Genomic DNA, 23,762 nt, shown 5'->3' with positions numbered 1-23,762 from the left:
TCAGTATTCCTTTGCCTTGGAACACCGTGCGCATCCAAACTTCGACACATTCTCTCAGGTACCCAACCACGCCAACACGTCGCCGCTTCACAGGCTGCATTAAGGTGTCACCAGCCTTAGGATTACTTTGAATGTCTGGCTTCTTGCCCTCTGATGTTCAAGGTCTGCACCGTGCAACTCTTCTTTAAGTGGAAGCCTCTCTTTGCCCCTTTCTTTAACTTGTTCAGATTCCTGTTATTTGTCCCTCTGACACCAGTCTTCATGGGACTCTCCTTTTCACTCTTTGGTTTCTGGAATGATCTATTCTTTAGCAGCTAGGACTTGCTTTCTGCCTTTATTTTACTGTTCTGCCTATGCTGGCAATTTCTGTGAGAGCTGTTCTCTTCTCAGATACTTGGTTCCACGTAAACTATAACTGCTTCTGCTTTTCAGTGTGGACCTCTGCTTGCTGAGCAACAACTTCATTTTTAAAAGCCTGTAATTCTTTTTAACGTTGTAAACCTTTAATTACAATATAGGCAAGGTTTAAAGTGAAACTAAAACCTATGGACAGACAGGCACCTTTGTTTAACATGAAGCTAATCTGACGTTTTAATCCTTTCTGAGCACACAAATACAGAAAACCTAAACCTTATTTTAATACACAAAATATAAATATCGATCATTTAAATGATTTCTATTTCCTAACAACTACTTGTTTTTTTGTTTTTCTCTGCTTCAATTTGGTGAATTGGAAAATAGTTGTTTCATCATAGCTGGGCAAGCATTTTCCAACTTCACAATTCCCTCACCAAACAATTTACTTAACAAACATTATACACTGTATGGTAAATATCTGTCCTTATATGGAACTGCCTGAGCTTGATGCATTATGTTTATAAGTATTGTGTTAATTAATCCCTGCAACTTCCTATGTGGAGGAGAACAAGTAGATGACTTAAGCACATCATAAGAAACTTCAATGGAAAGGCATCCTCCAAAGCATATGCAATCAATTAATCTGTTTTTGACGTTCACTTAATGTTCCTTCAAAACATGTGTAATCAATTCATTTGTTTTTGATACTCGTTTAATGTTTTGTAGACAGAAATGGAAGCTAATCTACATGCAACAAATTTCTTTATATAGTAAAAGCAGTTTTTCGGTTGGTGTTCATTAAAGTAGGGATGTTGGCCAAGACACTGGACAACATTCTCAGTCCTTCTCAATTAGTGTGATCCATGTGAATAGATGTATGCAGCCTCTGGTTAGTGTCTCATTGCAAAGATGTTGCTTCCAACAATCCTTCACTCCCTCAGAGTTACATTGTGTGTTCAAATTCTGTAATAGGGTTTGAACCTACAACTGTCTGATTCAAGGGCAAGATTGCAAGCAATGCAGCCAACTGGCAATATAAAGCATGTATACAGGCAGCCCTGGGAAAGGGTTGTTCACCCAGAAAGAACTCTTCAAATGTAGACAATGAAAATGTAACAAAACTTACTCCAACTTATCAATCAAAGAAACGGTTTAATAAAGAAACTTCATTACTCCAAACTTGAGGCCCCTCCCTCGGCCATTCCAAGCTCTCCACAGTTCCCAACCTGTTCGAATTTCTACTGAGTCAGCTGATCACCACATCATTCTGTCATTGGTTACATGGTTTACTGGGTCAGCTGACCCCTTACAGCTTGTTACCATTGGTCACGTTACATCTGATCCAATGTTATCACCGGTTACATTCTAACGAGGGTAACTTGTACAGTGTTGGACGTTAATGCTATTCCTTTGGTTCCTCTCACAGGATGTTTCACTTCAGGATGCTGCCTGCCATGGCAGTAGTTGGCAACTTCTCCAGACATTACTACAGGGCAGCAGCCCCAAACAGACGTCGGCACAAGTTGATGATGATGACATTTGCTGGAGTCACAGCTCTTTCAGCGACAACAGGTTTATTATGGAAAAGGTAAGGGGACATGCATGTTCTTTGCGTTAATGATTGCGCCCTCTTGAATGTAATATTTCATATAGTTATTTCCCAATTTCATTGGAAACTTTGAGAGGCTGACACATCTAAATAATCCTTACAATGGTGAAGAGAAATTGTAGTGTTAATTTACACCAGTCTGAAACCACCTGGTGCCCAGATTGCATGGCATCAATCGAGGACCAAAAACTAATCAGCTTGCTTCACACTGCACAATTAATTGAATTAGGACTTTGAAAATGTTCTGTCTCCCCTCCAAAGAATGATTGGGAGGGTAATTATTCTTTGGTGTCATCTTCATGCTCAGAAAAATATGTACTACTGCTGGAAATTGACAAAATGTTAATTCAGTGATAGGTCCATAAGATTTAGGAGCAGAATTAGGCCATTCGGCCCATCGAGTCCGCTCCGCCATTCGATCATGGCTGATATGCTCCTCATCCCCATTTTCCTGCCTTCTCCCCATAACCCTTCAATCCATTACCAATTAAAAATCTGTCTAACTCCTCCTTAAATTTACTCACTGTGCCAGTATCCACCGCACTTTGGGGTAACGAATTCCACAGATTCACAACCCTTTGGGAGAAGTAGGTTCTCCTCAACTCTGTTTTAAATTTGCTACATCTTATCCTAAGACTATGACCTCTCGTCCTAGAATGCCCCACCAGTGGAAGCATTCGCTCCACGTCTACTTTATCCGTACCGTTTATCATCTTGAATACCTCAATTTGATCTCCCCTCATTCTTCTAAATTCCAGAGCGTATAGGCCTAAACCGTTCAATCTCTCTTCATCTCAAATCCCTAATCTCTGGGATCAATCTAGTGAACCTAGTGATGGATAACAAATAGTTGGTTAATTTGGTCATAACCAGTGTTTCGATCTCATTTCTTCATGGACCTCAAATTGTTTTTAAACCATTGCTTTCCACTAATCTGTACAATAATTGTTGGCATTCACAGTTACGATGCTGGGCACGAAGGGGGTAAGGTTATGATTATGCTGGTGTTTTTTACTTATTCTGGTTACCAGTAAATCCAACGTTGATTAAGATCACATTTTTGTTTCACAGGTCCTCATCAATCCATGGTTTTTTACAGTCTTGTTTTATCTTTATTTATATAAACTTAAACCGAGGCTTTTAACTAGTTGCGGATATGTAGCCAGGCTACTGCGCAAACATCGCTGATGGTCACGCTTGCGTGTTATTTTTGTGCGAATATGCAGCTGAATAGTTGGAGTGTCCTGGCAATAGATATTTTTTTGTGGTAATCCACTTAGCTCAAGACACAGTGCTACGAGAAATGGATGATGGAGCAAAGAGCTTTATAATGCGAGGTTATACACTTTGGAGGAAATAATAACAAATGGGATTACTATCTCAATGGAAACAAATTAAAACATGCTACCGTGCAAAGGGACCTGGGGGTCCTTGTGCATGAGACGCAAAAGCCCAGTCTGCAGGTACAACAGGTGATCAAGAAGGCAAATGGGATGTTGGCCTATATTGCGAAGGGGATAGAATATAAAAGCAGGGATGTCTTGATGCACCTGTACAGGGCATTGGTGAGGCCGCAGCTGGAATACTGTGTGCAGTATTGGTCCCCTTATATGAGGAAGGATATATTGGCATTGGAGGGAGTGCAGAGAAGGTTCACCAGGTTGATACCGGAGATGAGGGGTTTGGATTATGAGGAGAGGCTGAGGAGATTGGGTTTGTACTCGTTGGAGTTTAGAAGGATGAGGGGGGATCTTATGGAGACTTATAAGATAATGCGGGGGCTGGATAGGGTGGAGGCGGAGAGATTCTTTCCACTTAGTAAGGAAGTTAAAACTAGAGGACACAGCCTCAAAATAAAGGGGGGTCGGTTTAAGACAGAGTTGAGGAGGAACTTCTTCTCCCAGAGGGTGGTGAATCTCTGGAATTCTCTGCCCACTGAGGTGGTGGAGGCTACCTCGCTGAATATGTTTAAAGCGCGGATGGATGGATTCCTGATCGGTAAGGGAATTAAGGGTTATGGGGATCAGGCGGATAAGTGGTACTGATCCACGTCAGATCAGCCATGATCTTATTGAATGGCGGGGCAGGCTCGAAGGGCTAGATGGCCTACTCCTGCTCCTATTTCTTATGTTCTTATGTTCTTATAATCAGAAGATTACCTTTAACGATCAGTCACACTGGTTATGTAGGTAAAGGGCAATTTATGCAATTGCTAATTCTGGAGATTGCAACAATTTCAGCCCTCCCATGTAGTAACAGTTCGGGAATTGTGAGCAAATGAGTTTCACTGTGTTGTATCAAATAACTCAGCTGGCATTCAATGTGATATCGTAAAAACAATCATAGTTATAGATGAACAATTGCTTCACTCATTTGGGGGTCTCTTGTGATTTAGATTTAAATACACGTTTATAAAAGGCCTATTCACTCTGGCCTCCATTGAAAACATGTGTTTATAAGTTCGCAAACCATACTCATTTTATTTAATAGGGTACTAGAATCATAGAATCCTACAGTGCATAAGGAGGCCATTCAGCCCATCGAGTCTGCCCACCCAGGCCCTATCCCCATAATCCCATGCATTTGCCCTAGCTAGTCCCCCTGACACTAAGCGGGAATTTAGCATGGCCAATCCACCTAACCGACACATCTTTGGACTGTGGGAGGAAACCGGAGCACCCTATGGAAACTCACGCAGACACAGGGAGAATGTGCAGACTCCGCACGGACAGTGACCCGAGGTCGGAATCGAACCCAGGTCCCTGGCGCTGAGAATCAGCAGTGCTAACCTACTGTGCCACCGTGCCGCCCCTAGTTTGGTCTTAAAGCGTTTTCTACTAGCCAAGTATGACAATCTTGACATTCAAGATCTTTCACAACTATATTACAAATAAATCCACAACAGAAACAAAAATCACATCAAACAAATTATAAATCAAAAAACTGAGACAGAAGCAGAGGTCCTTCATATTTCTAAGCAGGTCGTGCCATAATTAAGCTTGGACTTCCAAACCAGAGCTCACAGAGGGATTCTTCAAGCTCATTAGATTTCTGTTTGATGTGGAGATGCCTGCATTGGACTGGGGTGGGCACAGTAAGAGGTCTCGCAACACCAGGTTAAAGTCCAACAGGTTTATTTGGAATCACGAGCTTTTGGAGCACTGTTCCTTCATCAGGTAGACTCACTTGATGAAGGAGCAGTGCTCTGAAGGCTCATGATTCCAAATAAACCTGTCGGACTTTAACCTGGTGATACGAGACTTCTTACTGTTTGGGGCCTGAGAAGCAAAGGAATGCTAAAGGAGTGCTGCATCTGGGATGAGATATTAAGAAAAGGGCACTAAAGAGAATAGAGCCAAATCCCTCAATAATAATGCATTGACTAGATACTTATATCTAATCAATTCGATATATTCTTTCCCTGCTGTCTGAAAAATACGTGCTTTCCCATTTCAGTTCTCACAGGAGCTTGGGTTGTGGTTTTGGTCACTTTGTCCATAGAATCATTGAATCCCTACAGTGCAGAAGGAGGCCATTCGGCCCATCAGGTCTGCACCGACCACAATCCCACCCAGCCCCTATTCCCTTAGCCCCACGTATTTACCCTGCTAATCCCCCTGACACTAAGTGGCAATTTAGCATGGCCAATCAACCTAACCTGCACATCTTTGGACTATAGGAGGAAACCGGAGGAAACCCACGCAGACGCGGGGAGAACGTGCAAACTCCACACGGACAGTGACCCCAAGCCGGGAATCGAACCCGGGTCCCTGGCGCTGTGAGGCAGCAGTGCTAACCACCGTGCCGCCCCATTCGTTGCATCTGGGGTGAAGTTCTGGGTTTTTGCAGCACTCTGACCAGGAGTGGCACACCTCATGTTAGAGCAAATCTTTAACCTCTCAACCAAAGTTGTAGTTATTTTAAAACAGTTTTATTGTTGGTGCATTTGGACAACCAAAGCATTTATTTCAGTAATTCGCAAAAGCTTTTCAACAGTTGAGTTGAGTTTGCCGAGCAAAACCGACCGTTCTTGCCCTTCTAACGAAGAGTTGTGAGAGTTAGCTGAGAAAAAGACTGACGCTGTCTCTGTTTGGGTGTGCATGTTGATGTGGGCATGTGTTTCTGTCACTGTCTCTCTCTGTCACATCCCTCTTGTGCTGTGTTTCTCTGCGATCAATGGAGATAGCCCAACATGTTTTCAGAGGTCCTCCATCAGTCAGCAGAGAGGACTCAGTTCATTAATCTGGGTCTGTCATGAATCTAGAGGCAAATGGCCTGTATCCTAATCCACTGTATTACCTTAAAGGGGCAGCACAGTGGTTAGCACTGCTGCCTCACAACACCAGGGACCTGGGTTCAATTCCGGCCTCGGATCACTGTCTGTGTGGAGTTTGCACATTCTCCCCGTGTCTGCGTGGGTTTCCTCCGGGTGCCCTGGTTTCTTCCCAGAGTCCAAAGATGTGGGGGCTAGGTTGATTGGCCGTGCTGAATTGCCACTTAGTGTCAGGGGGGTTAGCAGGGTAAATATGAGGGGCTACTGGGATAATGTCTGGGTGGGATTGTGTTCGGTGCAGACTTGAGGGTTGTCTGGCTTCCTTCTGCATTGTAAGATTCTATGGATTACCAGGCCCCGGAGAAGCTGTGTCCACGTGCTGAAGCTGCAGATGCCCTGCTGAAAAGGACTTCAATGTTACTTCCTTTATGAAGATCATTAATATCTGGGAAGTTGACAGATGTGTTCTGCAATGCGTTTGGATGATGGCGAGAGAATTGGGATTTGTACTTTTGCCCATTGAGTTGAACTTCATTATCAATTTCAGCTTTATAGGATTCAATCACTGCAGGGTGACAGAGGCAAATGCTGATTGCCTTTGAAGCAACTTGGTGAGGTTATATTTTGTAATAACCATCCATAGTAAATTGCAATGGAAGCATATTGATTTGCTCAGTCAGGATTAGATTTCAGATTCTGTTCAAAATGCTTTGAAGTTTCCATGACGTCTGTTTAATATTTCACAACTTATCTGTTTGGAACACTACGTTAAATTGTCAGTGCAAATATTTTAAATATTTTAATGAATTATCACTTCATTTCTTCAAAAGCTGCTTCATCAACCTTGTTGGAGGTTAGCAGTTTTTGTGACGGGTACAGTTTCACTCTGTACAATCTATGTCTATATAAATAATCAAATTCTGAAAATTCTGCTGCTAGCGGTTCTTTTTAACCAGTGGTTTTCAGAATTTCGTCTGTGGGGCTACTTGAACCCATTGGCAAATTACCAAGAGACCCTTTCCTAACTTTAGACAATGAACACTAATTTGGAAGAGAAGCGATGCTGTTTTTGTAATCATTTTCTGGGCGTGGATATCATTGGCAAAGCTGGCATTTATTGCCCATCTCTATTGCCTTTAAGAAAGTGATAGTGGCCCATCTTCTTGGACCCTTATGATGGAAATACTCCCACAGTGCTGTTGGATGGGGAGTTTCACGATTTTGACTTCATGACAAAAGAGGAGCGGCAGTGTATATCTGAGTGGGGAGGTGGACTGGAAATAATTTTCCATGTCCTTTTAGGCGGTGGAGGTCATGTGCTTGGGTGGTGCTGTTGTTTTTATAGAGCAGTTGAAATAACATGCTGGTAAATAAGCCTTGTTAAAAATTATTTGATTAGTTACAAGTCGTCTTACATTAACACTGCAATGAAGTTACTGTGAAATTCCCCTAGTCGCCACACTCCGGCGCCTGTTCGGGTACACTGAGGGAGAATTTAGCACGGCCAGTTCACCTAACCTGCACATCTTTGGACTGTGGGAGGAAACCGGAGCTCCCGGAGGAAACCCACACCAAACACGGAGAGAATGTGCGAACTCCACACAGACAGTGACTCAAGCCGGGAATCAAACCCAGGTCCCTGGTGCTGTCAGGCAGCAGTGCTAACCACTGCTAACCACCGTGCTGCCCTCAGGACATGAGCATTGCTGGTCCTAATTCTCAGGAGATGAGCATTGCTGGTAAGGCTGCCATTTATAGCCCAAAACTAGTTGCCTTGGAATGGTTTTGTGTAAGAGGCTTGCGAGGCTTCATCAGATGACAGTTCAGCTTTGATCACATTGGTGTGAGTGTGGGACGTGAATCACATTTAGACCAGATCAGGTAAGATTTTGATTCCTTTTGGGCATCAGTGAGCAGTTAGGGTCTTACGACAGTCCAGAAAGTTTGTGACTACTTTTATTGATTGCAGCTTTTTATTTACAGACTTTTAAAAATTAAATTGAAGCCCTCAAACCATTTGAACTCCCATGTTCTTGCTGATTGGTTTGCTAGTCAATTGATGGTATGACCATTGTTCTACCATCTATGCAACCCAGTTCGATAAGTTTAATCCTGTGACATTGGTAGCTCAGACTTTCACAGATTAGTGATATTGAAGCAAAGCAGAGTGAACAAGGAACAAATGTGACCTGCAGAGTGCAACAATACAAGGCCACACTGTGTAGATCAAAGAAAATATTGGCATGCCATTGACTTCTTTTTTGATCGTCTTAACTTCATATTTGTCTGGCAACATATTGGTCGGTGTTGTATTATCTGTAAATGCACGGACATGTTAACGCCTGTCATATGGTCAAGCCCTGGAGTGGGGTTAGAACTCGCAACATTTTATCATGGAGACACCAACTTGGCCAAGCTGGCACTTGAGCAATGTTTCGAACCACCGTGTGAGACTGATCATACTGGCAAACCCACTCCATGGACGCGGAGAGGATGTTTCCACTAAGTAGGAAAAACTAGAACCAGAGGGCACAACCTCAGACTAAACGGACGATCCTTTAAAACAGAGATGAGGAGGAATTTCTTCAGAGTGGTGAATCTGTGGAACTCTTTGCCGCAGAAAGCTGTGGAGGCCGGGTCATTGAGTGTCTTTAAGACAGAGATAGATAGGGTTCTTGATTAATAAGGGGGTCAAGGGTTATGGGAAAAGGCAGGAGAATGGGGATGAGAAAAATATCAGCCATGATTGAATGGTGGAGCAGACCCGATGGGCCGAGTGGCCTAATTCTGCTCCTATGTCTTATGGTCTTATGTATAAAAATGATTTTGATCATTTTGTGGGTTGAATGTATGCTGGAAAGAGGTTTTAATTACTTTAGAGGGAAAGCTTTGGAACCAGGTGTTCAGATGTTTCTTCAGCTTGAATCAAGATTAATTCTGAGTCATGGTATGTGCATTGAATAAAGACATCCTTTGAGTTTATTGAATCGTACAATTATAGAATCCCTACAGTGCAGAAGGAGGGCATTCAGCCCATCAAGTCTTTCCCAGGCCCTCTCCTCCACCCTATCCCTGTAACCCCAGGCATTTCCCATGGTCAATCCATCTAACCTTCACATCTTGGGACACGAAGGAGCAATTTAGCATGGCCAATCCACCTAACCTACATTTCTTTGGACTGCGGGAGGAAACCTGAGCACCTGGAGGTAACACACGGGGAGAACGTGCAAACTCCACACAGACAGTGACCCAAGGCCGGAATTGAACCCGGGTCCCCAGCGCTGTGAGGCAACAGTGCTAACCACTGTGCCACCGTGCTCTAATAACTTAGAAAATATTAAGGTTGAATGTTTGAGATCTTGACATTTTTATGCAACTGGAAGCTTCACGTTGTGTTTTGGAGAAATGTAACAGCTTCTCTCCTTGCCAGTAAACTGTTTTCTACAAAGAAGCTAAAGTAATCATCATCAAACAAAAGGCGTTTTTAAAAAGAACTGTAGAGGTTCTATAAACTCACCAAGCTGTTGCGTAATTCACAGTCAAACATTCACAACCTAACTTTGTACAAACCCCTGTTTGAAGGTTGTGTTTTTTTAATGAGATGTGCATCAAGTCTCCGAGATCTGCTTGAATCTCCCATTCCTTCTCTATGTGCAGTCAGCAATCATATCTGCTTACACTCACTTTCCCTAGTCATGATATTCCTCAGGTAACGCCCAGCAGTGAACCTTTTTTAGTTGACCTACGGATTTCAGATCGGGTAAAAATTGTAAAGTGTGGTAATAACTAAATATCTTCAGATGTTAAAAGCAAATTACTGCGGATGCTGGAATCTGAAACAAAAACTGAAAATGATGGGAGATCCCAGCAGGCCTGACGGCCTCTGTGGAGAGAGAACAGAGCCAATGTTTCGAGTCTGGATGACCCTTCGTCAGAGCCCTGCTCTGATTTCACAGCTCTAACGAAGGGTCATCCTAACTCGAAACATTGGCTCTGTTCTCTCTCCACACCGTGCTCTAATAACTTTTCTGAGTTATTAGAGCACAGTAGGTCTTATGAGGAAAGGTTGAGGGAGCTAGGGCTTTTCTCTTTAGAGCGGAGGAGGATGAGAGGCGACTTAATAGAGGTTTATAAGATGATGAGGGAGATAGATAGAGTGGACGTTCAGAGACTATTTCCTCGGGTGGATGTCGTTGTTACTAGGGGGCATAACTATAAGGTTCATGGTGGGAGATATAAGAGGGATGTCCGAGGTAGGTTCTTTACCCAGAGAGTGGTTGGGGTGTGGAATGGACTGCCTGCTGTGATAGTGGAATCGGACACTTTAGGAACATTTCAGCGGTTATTGGATAGGCACATGGAGCACACCAGAATGATAGGGAGTGGGATAGCTTGATCTTGGTTTCGGACAAAGCTCGGCACAACATCGAGGGCCGAAGGGCCTGTACTGTGCTGTACTGTTCTATGTTCTATGTTCTGGCACAGTGGTTAGCACTGCTGCCTCACAGCGCTGAGTCCGGGTTCAGTTCCGGCCTTGGGTCACTGTCTGTGTGGAGTTTGCATGTTCTCCCCATGTGTTATCTCCGGGTGCTCAGGTTTCCTCCCCACAGTCCAAAGATATGTAGGTTAGGTGGATTGGCAATGCTTAATTCCTGAGACCTGCTGAGATTTTCCAACATTTTCCAGCAATTTGACAGCATTTGTTTACAAATAAATAGGGTTCCAATGCTTCCAGTGAGTTTATCCAAACCAGGAACGCTTCAGGTTAGGTTCACATTATATTCAGATGTTAGATGGTTTATTTGAACTGGAATAATAGCTTTCGTTAATGCAGTGGGACAGAGGAGTTTTGTCACTGTGTTAAGGACTAGTATCACACGCAGCAACTGCACTCTCAAAATATCAGTTTACAAACAACAGCCAAGCAGTTAATTAGGAAAAACAGAAAAGCTGAGGGCACAGCTATCAGGCATCTATCTCTACCTCCCACTCTGCATTTGGGGTGCTATGTTATAGCAGATTAGGGCATTAATAGGCTGCCTTTGAAAGACAAACTGCAGTCTTTCTTCTGCAATGTTCCCATATGACACGCACTGATAAGGAAATATGTTAGGATAAAGATTGGCAGAATGTCTGAAGGAAGGGGCAAATCAACAATACTTTCTTGCGTAGAATTTTATAGCACAGAAACAGGCCTCCTCCCACTCTACTTCATCTCATCCTATCAATATATTCTTCTATTCCATTTCCCCTCATGTATTTATCTAACTTTTCCCTTAAAGCATTTGCACACACTGTCATGATTGATTCCTCCCAATACATTGAGAGGTAAAGCTCGTTCATTCATTTAAGGTAGACGTGAGCTTGTGCAAAAAAGCCTCTGTTCACAGAGTCTGATCTTTCTCGGCTGATGATACATTGCGAGACCAGTGTTGGCATTGTGTTCTGAATTATTAGCAGCTTAAACAGAAGTGTTGAAAGCCAAAGCAGAAGTTTAAAAGAAGGCATTTTATTTAGACCTAACTGTTTCCCTTGAACCACTAAAGTTTAAAGTTTATTTATTAGCGTCACAAGTAAGGCTTACATTAACACTGCAATGAAGTTGCTGTGAAAATCCCCTAGTCGCCACACTCCGGCGCCGGTTCGAGTCAATGCACCCTAACCAGCACATTTTTCAAACTGTGGGAGGAAACCGGAGCACCCGGAGGAAACCCACGCAGACATGGGGAGAACGTGCAGACTCCGCGCAGACAGTGATCCAAGCCGGGAATCAAACCCGGGTCCCTGGCGCTGTGAGGTAGCAGTGCTAACCACTGTGTCGCCGTGTCGCTACATCCCTTCCTCAAGCAGCAGGCGATTTATGAAGGATTTTGCTGACTGACAATAAAAAAATTAAAATAACGTGTCAAGCTTTGGGCCTCGCAAAATACACATCGGCAGAATGTTAGAGGAAACTCCACATAAGATAGCAGAAGTGCTGTTCTTTGTTAAGACTCAGCCATGGGGACATGGCAAAGATGTATAAACAAAATAAAAATCTGAACCCGTACCATAGAAAGATGAGCTGAACTATCATCTCCTCACTGAGCACAGAATAGCTTCTGCATTTACCTCTGCAAATGTGACATGACCTGTAAGTATTCTCAGTGCTAGAATGAATTAATGAATGTGTTGATGTTCACTTGATACTTCTATAATTAATGATTGCATTTACTGCAAAAAAAACTCTTCAGTTCATGAAATCCCAACAGTACAGAAGAGGCTATTTGGCCCATCGAGTCTGCACCGACTCTCTGACAGAGTACCTTACCCTCTCCCCCGGCCTATCCGCATAACCCCCCTCATTTCCAATGGCCAATCCATCTAACCTACACATTTTGGGACACTAAGCGGCAATTTAGCACTGCCAATCCACCTAATCCTGCTCTTGTACACGGTCAGTGACTGGCTTTAGGCATAAGTACAGACCTTCGATAGGCTCAGTTTGAATCATAGAATCCCTGCAGTGCAGAAGGAGTACATTCGGCCCTTCAAGTCTGCACTGACTCTCTGACAGTGCATCTTACCCAGGCCCTACTCCTGCAGCTCTACGTATTTACCCCGCCGATCCGCCTAACCCACACATCTTGGGACACTAAGGGGCAATTTAGCATGGCCAATCCATCTAACCAGCACATCTTTGGAGTGTGGAAGGAAACTGGAGCACCTGGAGGAAACCCACGGAGACACGAGGAGAATGTGCAAGCTTCACACAGACAGTCACCCAAGACCGGAATTGAACCCAGCTCCCTGGCGCTGTGAGGCAGCAGTGCTAACCACTGTGCCACCTTGCTGCCCAAGTAGTCACGGATCAATTTCCATTTGATCCAGCATTTTAAAAAATTTGAAACCCTGTGCTTCCTACCATTTATCATAATTAAATTCTCCAAACAATTATTCTGCGTTTGATTGAGGGAGTTATTAACGACACTGCATTGAACAATTCTTGTTCGAATTTGCCTCTTTCTATAATATTCATACCTCTCCTCCCATGTACACAAAAACATGAACTAGTTAAGTGTTTCAGTGAAGAGCATTGCTATTGCAAATCACTAAGAGACTTCTTTGAAATCCTGGTTCCCTAGACGACTGGTTGGGAGATTGTGTTGCCTACCAGCCCTGCGGAACTGCACCTAGGTAACCTAAAGTTCAGCAGGGACATATCCACTGACAGTAAAAAAAAAAACAGCCTTTCATTAACAACTTGCTTCTGGTTGTAACCTAATAAACATTTTATTTAACTTGATTAGCATTAAATCTAAAACCAGAGCAAAGTACTATAGATGCTGGAAATAGGAAATGCAGCCAGAAGGAGCATTGACCTGAAATATGGGCGGCACGGTGGTTAGCACCGCAGCCTCACAGCATTCTGACCTCGGGTGACTGACTGCCTGTGTGGAGTTTGCACATTCTCCCCGTGTCTGCGTGGGTTTCCTCCGGGTACTCTGGCTCCCTCCCTCCCACCTCTACCAGCCCCCTGTAGCATACTGTTCCATGTCATCCCTAAAGCTTAAGTTGGGCAGTTGCCAGTAGGGGAGTCAAAGTGATGTGGACCAGGGTGGTGGGATTAGCCCTACTGCTCATGAGGAGAATAAACACCAACCTGGACTATTTGGAATTGTAACTTCTATGATAACACTCATTAAACAAAACCATCCTGTATTCTAGTGAGTGAGAGGCTTCTTCTGACTGCTGTTTTTACATTTAATTTTTATATTTTGTAGCAAAACTTAATGGAGAAAAACAATGGTTTGGCTCAGAAGTGAGGAATGGCACTGAGTAGGGTGGAGGTAGGGTTGATAAGGCTGGCAGGTAAAACACAAGCCCTCGCACTGAGCTGTTGCAGCATTGTGACACTCCAGTACGCTGAATGACTTGGGAGGAGAGAGATTTTTTGTCCAGTGTATTCCGTGGGGAAGGATCGAAATCGAGCTGACATTGTGTAATGTGATAAATCAGATTTAAATTATTTCCCCTGCTTTGCATAACATGGAACCCTTTTGTTGAGCAAGTGTAATTGTGTTTTCTTTGCATAAAATCAAAGCACTGAATCTAACCACCAAGGCATCTGACAGAAGCAATTTCCAACTTAATACATGAAGCTAAATGTGCTTTGTTTCGACAAACACGTTTCTGCTCTGCCCTAGTTACAATTTATAACAGCATTTGTATCGCTCTAATGTTGGCTCAGAACATGTGGATCATACAATAATGCCATCAACACCAACCCTATACTTGGGACTGTTCTCCTTTGAGAGAAGAAGGCTAAGGGGGGGGATTTGATAAGGGGGGGATGCTCAAAAATGATAAGGGGGCTGGACAAGTAGATGGGGAGAAACTGTTCCCGCTCGTAAAGGGGACAAGAATGAGAGGGCACAGATTAAAGTGATTTGCAAAAGAAGCAAATATGATGTGAGAAAAACCTTTACATCCAATGAGTGGTTGGGCTCTGGAATGCTCTGCCTGGAAGTGTTGTGGAAAGTTCAGTCGAGACATTCAAGAGGGCATTAGGTGATGATTTGAATAGGAACCATGTGCAGGGATATGGGAAAAAGGCAGGGAAATGGCACTAAGTCATAATGTTCATTTGAAAAGCCAGTGCAGGTACGATGGGCCAAATGGCCTCCTCTGCATCATAATAATTCTGTTATTCTTGACTTCAGGCTTCACAGAAGTATCAAATATCTTGCGTGAAAGATGCAGTGAATTTGACTAATCTTTGGTCTTTCCACTAACTGTCTATAAGGGACCAATAACTCTGGTACCCCAATAGTTTTTATTTCAGAAATATATTTTATTCATAAATACTCGGAAATAAACCATTGCAGAAACAACATTTCCAATAATTACGAACAGTGCAAAAAAAAAGTCATATTTACAATACTTTACGATGCTCAGTTCCAAGACATTACATTCATTACAGTTCAGTTCTTCAACAAACTATATACATTTGTCACATTTCACTGTGTGCTGTTGTTTTTACGGAGTTGCACACAGTTAGGCAGTCCGAGGGTTTTTTACAGTTACTGGCCCCTCGGTCTGTCTTGGTTGAAAGGCTTTTAAACGGTGGCCTTTCCCCATTGTGCCTTTGCGGTGGCTGCCCCAAGCTTGAGAGCGTCCCTCAGCACGTAGTCCTGGACCTTGGAATGTGCCAGTCTGCAACATTCAGTCGAGGACAAATCTTTGCACTGGAAGATCAGCAAGTTTTGGGCGGACCAAAGTGCGTCCTTCACCGAGTTGATGACCCTCCAGCAGCAGTTGATATTTGTCTCGGTGTGTGTCCCTGGAAACAGCCCGTAGAGCACAGAGTCCCGCGTCCCTGGGAACAGCCTGTAGAGCACAGAGTCCTGCGTCACGGAGCTGCTTGGGATGAACCTCGACAAATACCACTGCATCTCACTCCAGACCTCCTTTGCAAAAGCACATTCCACAAGGAGGTGTGCGACCGCCTCATCGACCCCGCAGCCACTTCGAGGGCAGCGTGCGGTGAGGTTGAGACCTCGGGCATACATGAAGGATCTGACGGGAAGTGCCTTTCTCACCACCAGCCAAGCCAGGTCTTGGTGCTTGTTTGAAAGTTCTGGTGATGAGGCATTCTGCCAGATGACACTGACAGTCTGCTAAGGGAACCATCCGACAGGATCCACCATCTCCCTTTCCCTCAGGGCCTCAAGGACACTCCGTGCTGACCACTGCTTGATCGCCATGTGGTCAAAGATGTGTTTCTGGAAAAATTTCTCCACGAAGGATAGGTGCTGCGGTCCAACTACTTGGAGCGTTCCGCGGCAGTGTGGTCAGACTCATCCTCCGCAACACTTGGGACAGGTAGAACCTCAAAAAGTAGTGGCACTTGGTGTTAGCGTATCGAGGATCTACACACAGCTTGATGCAGCCGCACACAAAGGTGGCCATCAGGATGAGGACTGCGTTGGGAACATGTTTCCCTCCATTCTCCAGAGATTTATGCATTGTTTCCCTCCGGACACGATCCATCTTGGATCTCCAGATAAATTTGAAGATGGCCTGGGTCACTGCTGCTGCGCAGGATTTGAGGATAGGCCGGACCTGCGCTACATGCAATAAAACGGACAGTACCTCACACCGGATGACCAGGATTTTACTGGTGATAGAGAGGGAGCGTTGCTCCCATATGCCCAATTTCTGCCTTCCTTTGGCGATGCGCTCTTCCCAGTTTTTGGCGCACGCCCCCACCGCTCCAAACCATATCCCCAGCACCTTACGGTAGTCTGCCCTGACGGTGAACGGGACAACGGATCGGTCAGCCCAGTTCCCGAAGAACATAGTTTCGCTCTTGCCCCGGTTGACTTTGGCTCCCGAAGCCAGCTCAAACTGCTCACAGACTTGGAGGGGCCTGCAAACAGACGATGGGTCCGAGCAGAAGACAGCCACGTCATCCGTGTACAGGGAGGCTTTGACCAGCGTGCCTCCACTGCCTGGGATGGTTCTCGTACCCCACTAGTTAGTGCAAAAGTGAGTTCAACTAATGACACAAATCTGTTTTTATTTTTCCTATCACACTTGGTCTGCCCTTGCATTTACACGTGGGTATTCTATATGTTGATGCTCTGCATTCTTCAGATAGACCAGCGTGGCCTCTTTCAGGAACTTTACACCTTATGATTTGCAGTAACTCCCTACTAAATGTTGACCGTGTATTTCCATGGTGTTGGTTTCAATTGTAAAACTGCCCGTGTTGATGATTATTTTACGCTTAGCTCCGCCTATGTATTTGCTTTCAATTATCATAAAGCAGCGCCATTATAGTCCTTCAGGGTCAGATTTTATAGACAAACACAGAATTGTGAAGAGCAATGATTCAACACATGAGGGGGTAGCAATAAGACTTGTCTCATAGTTAATTTGAAGAGGGAAAGGTGTATCATTAATCCTCTGGCTCAGATTCACTTTGATTTAACTAATATTGATAGAGAGATGTTGGGAGGAAACAGCGTGTTGTTTGTTTTATGAGTCAGACTTATTAAAAGAGAAAATTGTTGCTTGGCTGCTGAAAGAAGCCTTATTTTTATATTTGTGAATCCAGTCATTTCTATTACATTGAGAGAGCGACTGAGCAATGAGAAGTAATGAGTTTTTGAACAGCTTTCTGACCGCTATCGTTTTAAGCTGTCTGCTAATTTTCATGATTCAATTTCTTTGTGTAATATTTGCTTTCCATTTACACTCCCAGATTGGCCTGGGGTGGGTTTGAGACTGTATTTACACTACAATACAAATGTGGAGCCACATGCGAAATAGGGTGAGACACCTTCCTCCAGCAGCGAAGTTGGTAGTGGCGGTACACCTTTGAATGCAAAGCACATGATAGAATGACAAACTATCTACACCACTTGCCATGATCTCCAAGTAGCAGCGAATCTTTCTGGATGATGTCAACATTTGAGACCAGCCATGATCTGATTGAATGGCGGAGCAGGCTCGAACCTCTGCTCCTAATTCCTATGTTCCACGCAACAACTGCTGGAACGCTGGAAGCAGAAAGTGTAAAGACAGGGTGCGATGGTCGCTGCTTTCTTTGCCTGGCTTCACTTGGGTTTACCTGATTACTTGTCATAGGATCTTGCAGCACAGAAGGAAGCCATTCACCCATCGTGCCTATTGTCGCTCGCCGAAAGTGCTAACTACTTCTGTTTCTGCCTCTTGTCACACTTCATACTTATTCAATTTCTGTTTTAAGCTTTATTTTTGGCTCTGCTTCCCCTTTTTTTAAACCAGGTCATCTACGTTCCAGCAACCACTCTGTTTAAAACAAAATTATTTTAATCCATCTCTTTTATCCTTTTGGTAATAAACTGATTATGCCTCTGATTTACCAACTTATTGAATAATGGATTTTTTTTTGGCAAAAATATACTTTATTCATAAAATATCTGAAAGAGACACTACAAAACATTTCAAATTGTCAGAACAAGAAAGTGCAATAATATTCACATTTTCCCCAGAGATCAAGATGCACTCTCAGATATTCCCACTCATCAATGAGGACATTCCAAACATTTCAATATTTTCAGCTTTTAACTGCTTCCCCACTGAGTTTTTTCAGCAAAAAATAACCACACAAATTCATGCACCGACAAGAACAAAGTTAAGGTCTGATGGAGAATGGCAGATTCGAACAGCAATGGATTACTTCATGGGCTCCAATGTAGAGAAATGTTCCAAACAACATTACTATATGTAAATGAAAAAGAAATAGATGGCATGCAGTGGTGGGAGAATTAAGAGAGATTCAATGTCTTGGGTTGAAAATGGATGTTTAAACAAGGTGTTTAGAGATGGAAGTAAAAGTAAAGGCAAACTGGTTAGTGAGGGAATTCCAGAGAGTGAGTCTGAACAGCTGAAGGCTTTGCCAGCACTGATGGAGCAGAGGGAAGGGTGGTGCACGGGCAGAGTCCGAGATTAGAAGACTGTGGAAGGGATTATAAGGTTTGGAGAAGGTTACAGAGGAAGGAAGGATGGAGGCTCGCAACATTTTCACCAGCACACGTCTCCCAGAATGCAAGATCAAGCCAATGCAATATGAAAACAGCCCTTGTCAGTAGCTTTCAAGAGAAACTGGACTCCATGTTAAAATAGGAGTGTTCAAAGGCCCCTGCTCTTTATAGCTGCCAGAGTTGATGCGCATTTGGAAATTTATAAACCCAATACAATTTTCTTTATACATCAGGAGAATGACGATATGGGCATGTTTCCAAAAGTGGTGATGGAATTGTTGTAATGGTCCAGCACTGAACACAGGGAAGTTTAAAGATGAAGCAGCTTTTTGTTTGATCTATTTCCCCTAATGTCAATCCAAAAATAGATTGATAATATATTCGGTCCAAAAATGCTTCAACTTTTCACTTTTATTGCCTTTCCTCGACAGAGCACACGCAGAGGGAGCTCCCTCAGTGAAACGCACACCCAGACCTGATTGTTTCAGGGATAAGGAGGAAGAGGGTGATGAGAACGCCGTGAAGTCACAGGAAGAGGAAGCACAGATTGAAAAGAAGAAAAAGAGGAGAGGCTTCAGAGATCGGAAGGTATATCTATCTGGTCAGATCATTGTGGTAAATTTGGAATATCAGAATTTGCAATGATCCAGATTACCTAGCTTCTCACCCCTATGGCTCTTGCTTTATGGTACAGTTGAATAGATGTCTGTTCTTTCCCAAGTGGAGATGCCGGCGTTGGACTGGGGTAAACGCAGTAAGAGTTTTAACAGCACCAGGTTAAAGTCCAACAGGTTTATTTGGTAGCAAATGCCATTAGCGAAAGCTAATGGCATTTGCTACCAAATAAACCTGTTGGACTTTAACCTGGTGTTGTTAAAACTTTTACTGTGCTTTCCCAAGTGGCCACTGTTTATGTATGAGTCTCGACAGTGAGTGTTAGCATGGTTAGAAGATTGGCTGGATGGCTGGCAGAAAACAGAGAGCTTGTATAAATGGGTCTTTTTCTGAATGGCAAGATGTGATGAAGGGTTCTGTTCTGGGTGTGTCAATGACTTAGACAAGGGGAGTGGAGGCATGGTTCCAACATCTTCAGATGAGACAAAGGTAGAAAAATATTATGTGAAGAGGACATAAGGACAGATATCGATAGGTTGATTGTGTGAGCAAAAGTCTGGCAGATGGAGTATAAAGTGGGAACATGTGTGTTGTTCATTTTGGCAGGAAGAATAAAAAAAGCAGTGTGTTACTCAAACAGAGAATGACTGCAGAATTCTGAGGTGCAAAGGGATCTCAGTGTTCTAGAGTGCACAAGTTACAAAAACTAGGATACAGGTTCAGCACATCAGTAAGAAAGCTCATGGATTTCCATCCTTTATTACAAGAGGATTTGAACCTAAAAGTAAGGATGTTATACAGGGCATTGGTGACACCACATGCATAGTTTTGGTTTCCTTATTTTAGGAAGGATGTGAAAACATTGGAGACTGTTCAGAGGAGATTTGCTCGGTTGAAACCTGGAATGAGAGGGTTGGCTTATGAGGATAAGGTGGACAGACTGGACTTGTTTCCACTATAGTTTATAAGAGTAAGGGGTAACTTGATTGAAGCATCCTGAACGGTTTAGACAAGGTTGACATGGAAGGCATGTTTCTTTTTGTGGGTGAGTCCAGTACCAGGTAACATTGGTTTAAAATTAGGGGTCGCCCTTGTAGGGACAAGATGAGGAGAATTCGATTCTCTTGAGGGTTGTGTGACTCTGGAGGAAGGCAGCGGAGACGGGAACATTGAATGTTGTTGAGGTGGAGATAAATAGATTCTTGCTAGATAAGGAAATCTGTAATTATCTGGGGTATGGGAATGTGGAATTTCAAACACAAACAGATCAGCCATGAACTTATTGAATGATGGAGCAGGCTTAAGGAGTTGACTCCTGTGACTATGTTCAGTAGCTGCCATTCACCTATCTTAAACAAAAAATAAAAGTTAGGATCTATCAAGCTGAGTTCCACCCTGGGATTCGACTTGTCCAGGAATAACATCAGCTGGGATCATAACATTAGAAATAATGTGGAAAATTAAATCAAATTTTAATTGGCGAAATATATTGCAGTGAGGGAGAATAAGTCCTTCTAACATTGCGAGTTTATGCAGATTTGATTTGAAAGTAAAAGTGAAGGAAAAAAGTGTTTTAAATCAGTATTTGTTGAATAAGCAATAGCATTGAAACTGCGATGTTTCTGCAGAATGCTTCAAGAATTCTCTTGAAAAGGATTGCATTATAATAGCAAATTGCCCAATAGTCAGTGTGTATGGTGTTTGCAATGACAGGAGTCATGTACCATGTAGTGTTCCGTGCATTATTTTGTTGCTCAGGTGATGTTACATTTAATGTAACCAGATTCTTGAAAGCTACAAAGACTGCTGATGCGAGGGCATCAGATTAATTACTGAAGCTGATTGAAGTTTGCACATTGAAGGATGCTTGTAAATCTGTGGCTCCAGGCAGCAAGAAAGCAATGGCATGAGATGACTGGAATATTTTTTTTTATGTGACATTTTGAAGTGTGACAAATCCATAGTAGATGTTAACATTAACACAAATGCTATACTAACATTTAACATACATATTACATTTACTGGATTTACATGGGTAAGATGGGTATAGAAGGATATGGCAATTGGGACTAGCTTTAGGGGTTAAAAAAAGGGGCGGCATGGACAAGTTGGGCTGAAGGGCCTGTTTCCATGCTGTAAACTTCTATGACTCTACTGCAACAAACGTACAAAATTACTGCAGGAACTCACTTAATTTCCACTATAGTTTATTGAGGGGTTACCTGATTGAAGTATATTAGAAGGTTGATGTGGAAAGATCTTTCCTTTTGTGGATGAGTCCAGTACGAGGGAGCTCTGTTTTAAAATTAGAGGTCACTCTTTTCGGGATGAGATGAGAATTTGTTTCCCTTGAGGGTTTGTGCAACTTTGGAGGAAGGCAGTGAGGACGGGAACATTGAGTATTTTTGAGGTGAAAATAAATAGTTTCTTGTTAGGCAAAGGAATCAGTTGTTATTGTGGGTAATTTAAAATAAATGGGTTAAACCTGCATTGTTGTTGAAGTTATTGTAATTAAGAGGACAGTAGCGCAAGCATTTGTACGGCAGCAATGCCAACTGAAAAATGTACGAGAAAGGGTGGCACAGTGGTTAGCAGTGCTGCCTCTCAGCGCCAGGGACCCGGGTTCAATTCCCGGCTTGGGTCAGTGTGGAGTTTGCACATTCTCCCCGTGTCTGCGTGAGTTGCCTCCGGGCGCTCCGGTTTCCTCCCACAGTCCGAAAGACGTGCTGGTTAGGTGCATTGGCCATGCTGAATTCTCCCTCAGTGTACCCGGACTGTGTACTCAGTGTACGCTCCGCCGGAGTGCGGCAACTAGGGGATTTTCACAGTAACTTCATTGCAGTGTTAATGTAAGCCTACTTGTGAGACTAATAAATAAACAAAAAAAAATGTACTCCATCAGTATAAAATCATAGGGATATTTTTTGTCATTTGGCATTCTGGATATCGGGGACATGTTCCTTCTCTATGAAGCAACGTTCAAACCAAACGTTGGAGATTTTGTTGGAGCACTGCGCTTTCATGTTCAACAATGAACTTTCCCTGCCGTGACCCATGAGAGGAGTTCTCGATTGCAATTCACCTTCCCTTCCTTTTCAGGTGATGGAATATGAGAATCGAATTCGGGCCTACTCCACTCCAGACAAAATCTTCCGATACTTCGCAACACTGAAGATCATCAATGAGAACGGAGATTCCGAAGTCTTCATGACACCACAAGATTTTGTTCGGTCGATTACACCAAATGAAAAGCAGCCAGAGAGTGAGTGAAAGTCGCAGGGCAATTTTAGCATTCAACTCAGTTAATTAACTTATAGTTAAAGGTTCTTCTCGTGGTGATAAAACCTCTACATTGTCTACCGCCCAGTCTTCAGGCAACAAAGTTTGAATTCTAATTTTGCCGTTAGCGCTCAGATTACGGAGAGCTGTGCCTGAGTCGGTCACCTGTAGGATGGGGGGGGGAGAAACTGATAACCTTGTCAGTGCGGTTGTGGGAAGAAGTTCAAAGCATCTCTCCCTGCTCTTAATCTGTGATAGGATTAGCAGTATAGGCAGTATCTTTTCTTACTGTCTGTACTCCACCTTGGTGCACCAGCTGGAAGCTGATATAAATCATAGCAGTTAAATGTAAGGATACATCTTTCATTCACTTTTCATGCAACAATATTATGTCCAGGTGCCCTTTGTACTTTTGAACACCTAGGAGTGAATGAGTAGGGCACAGATACATACCTCCCACCATCTCTGCAGAGCAACGAGTTGCTCTAAATTGCAACAACATCTTGTTATTTTTTTAAAGTCCCTTTAAACTTCTGTCCTTGGCCGTCACAGAGTACGATTCAAGTTCTTCAGTCAAGTATAGTGAAATGGAAAATTACATCGAGATCCTCTTGCCTAGCAATCAAAATCCAATTTAATATGGGGATGTGCTCAGTTACTCTCATGCTAATAGCTTGGGGAGTTAGTCCGCAGGTGAGTGATGTTGTACATTTGCTGCAGAACAAAATATCTTACACAGCTTTTTTACTCTGGCAGAGCAGTAGAAACTATTCGAGCATATGCATAGGCTCTTTAGACTGATGAGCAGGAGGTGAAATAAATTTTATTTAGAATGTAATGATTATCAGAGGTTTCTGTTCATCTTGGATCTTGCTACTTATTTGGTTCTTTAGACTGTGGAATTCTGAGAAATTATGGTTTGATTCCAACTTTTCATTTGAATTCTACCTGCAGTCCATGTTAGGCATTACAAAAGCGGTCTTAAGTTCATTAAGAACTCTCACAACACCGGGTTAAAGTCCAACAGGTTTATTTGGGATCACGGGCTTTCGGAGCGCTGCTCCTTCATCAGGTGAGTCTTAAGTTCGGTTTATTTCCTGTTGTGTTACTGATGGCT

The 23,762-nt window shown here is 43.2% G+C and overlaps 1 protein-coding gene across 6 annotated transcripts in view; it reads left to right on the top strand.

The window, feature by feature from the left end:
* The window catches only part of micu1 (mitochondrial calcium uptake 1), a 126,577-nt gene that overhangs the window by 40,320 nt on the left and 62,495 nt on the right, over positions 1–23,762 (top strand). For all 6 annotated transcript variants that reach the window (XM_078199468.1, XM_078199464.1, XM_078199470.1 and 3 more), the window contains 3 exons: positions 1,784–1,945; positions 19,183–19,339; positions 22,466–22,628. In XM_078199468.1, the coding sequence (XP_078055594.1) occupies positions 1,785–1,945; positions 19,183–19,339; positions 22,466–22,628 (481 nt within the window). In that variant the 5' untranslated portion in view covers position 1,784. The remainder of the gene's footprint in view (positions 1–1,783; positions 1,946–19,182; positions 19,340–22,465; positions 22,629–23,762) is intronic.

This window comes from Mustelus asterias, chromosome 28, assembly GCF_964213995.1.
Source record: "Mustelus asterias chromosome 28, sMusAst1.hap1.1, whole genome shotgun sequence".
Lineage (NCBI taxonomy): Eukaryota > Metazoa > Chordata > Chondrichthyes > Carcharhiniformes > Triakidae > Mustelus > Mustelus asterias.
The sequence above is the reverse complement of the archived record's forward strand: the minus strand, read 5'-3'. Positions and strand labels throughout refer to the sequence as shown.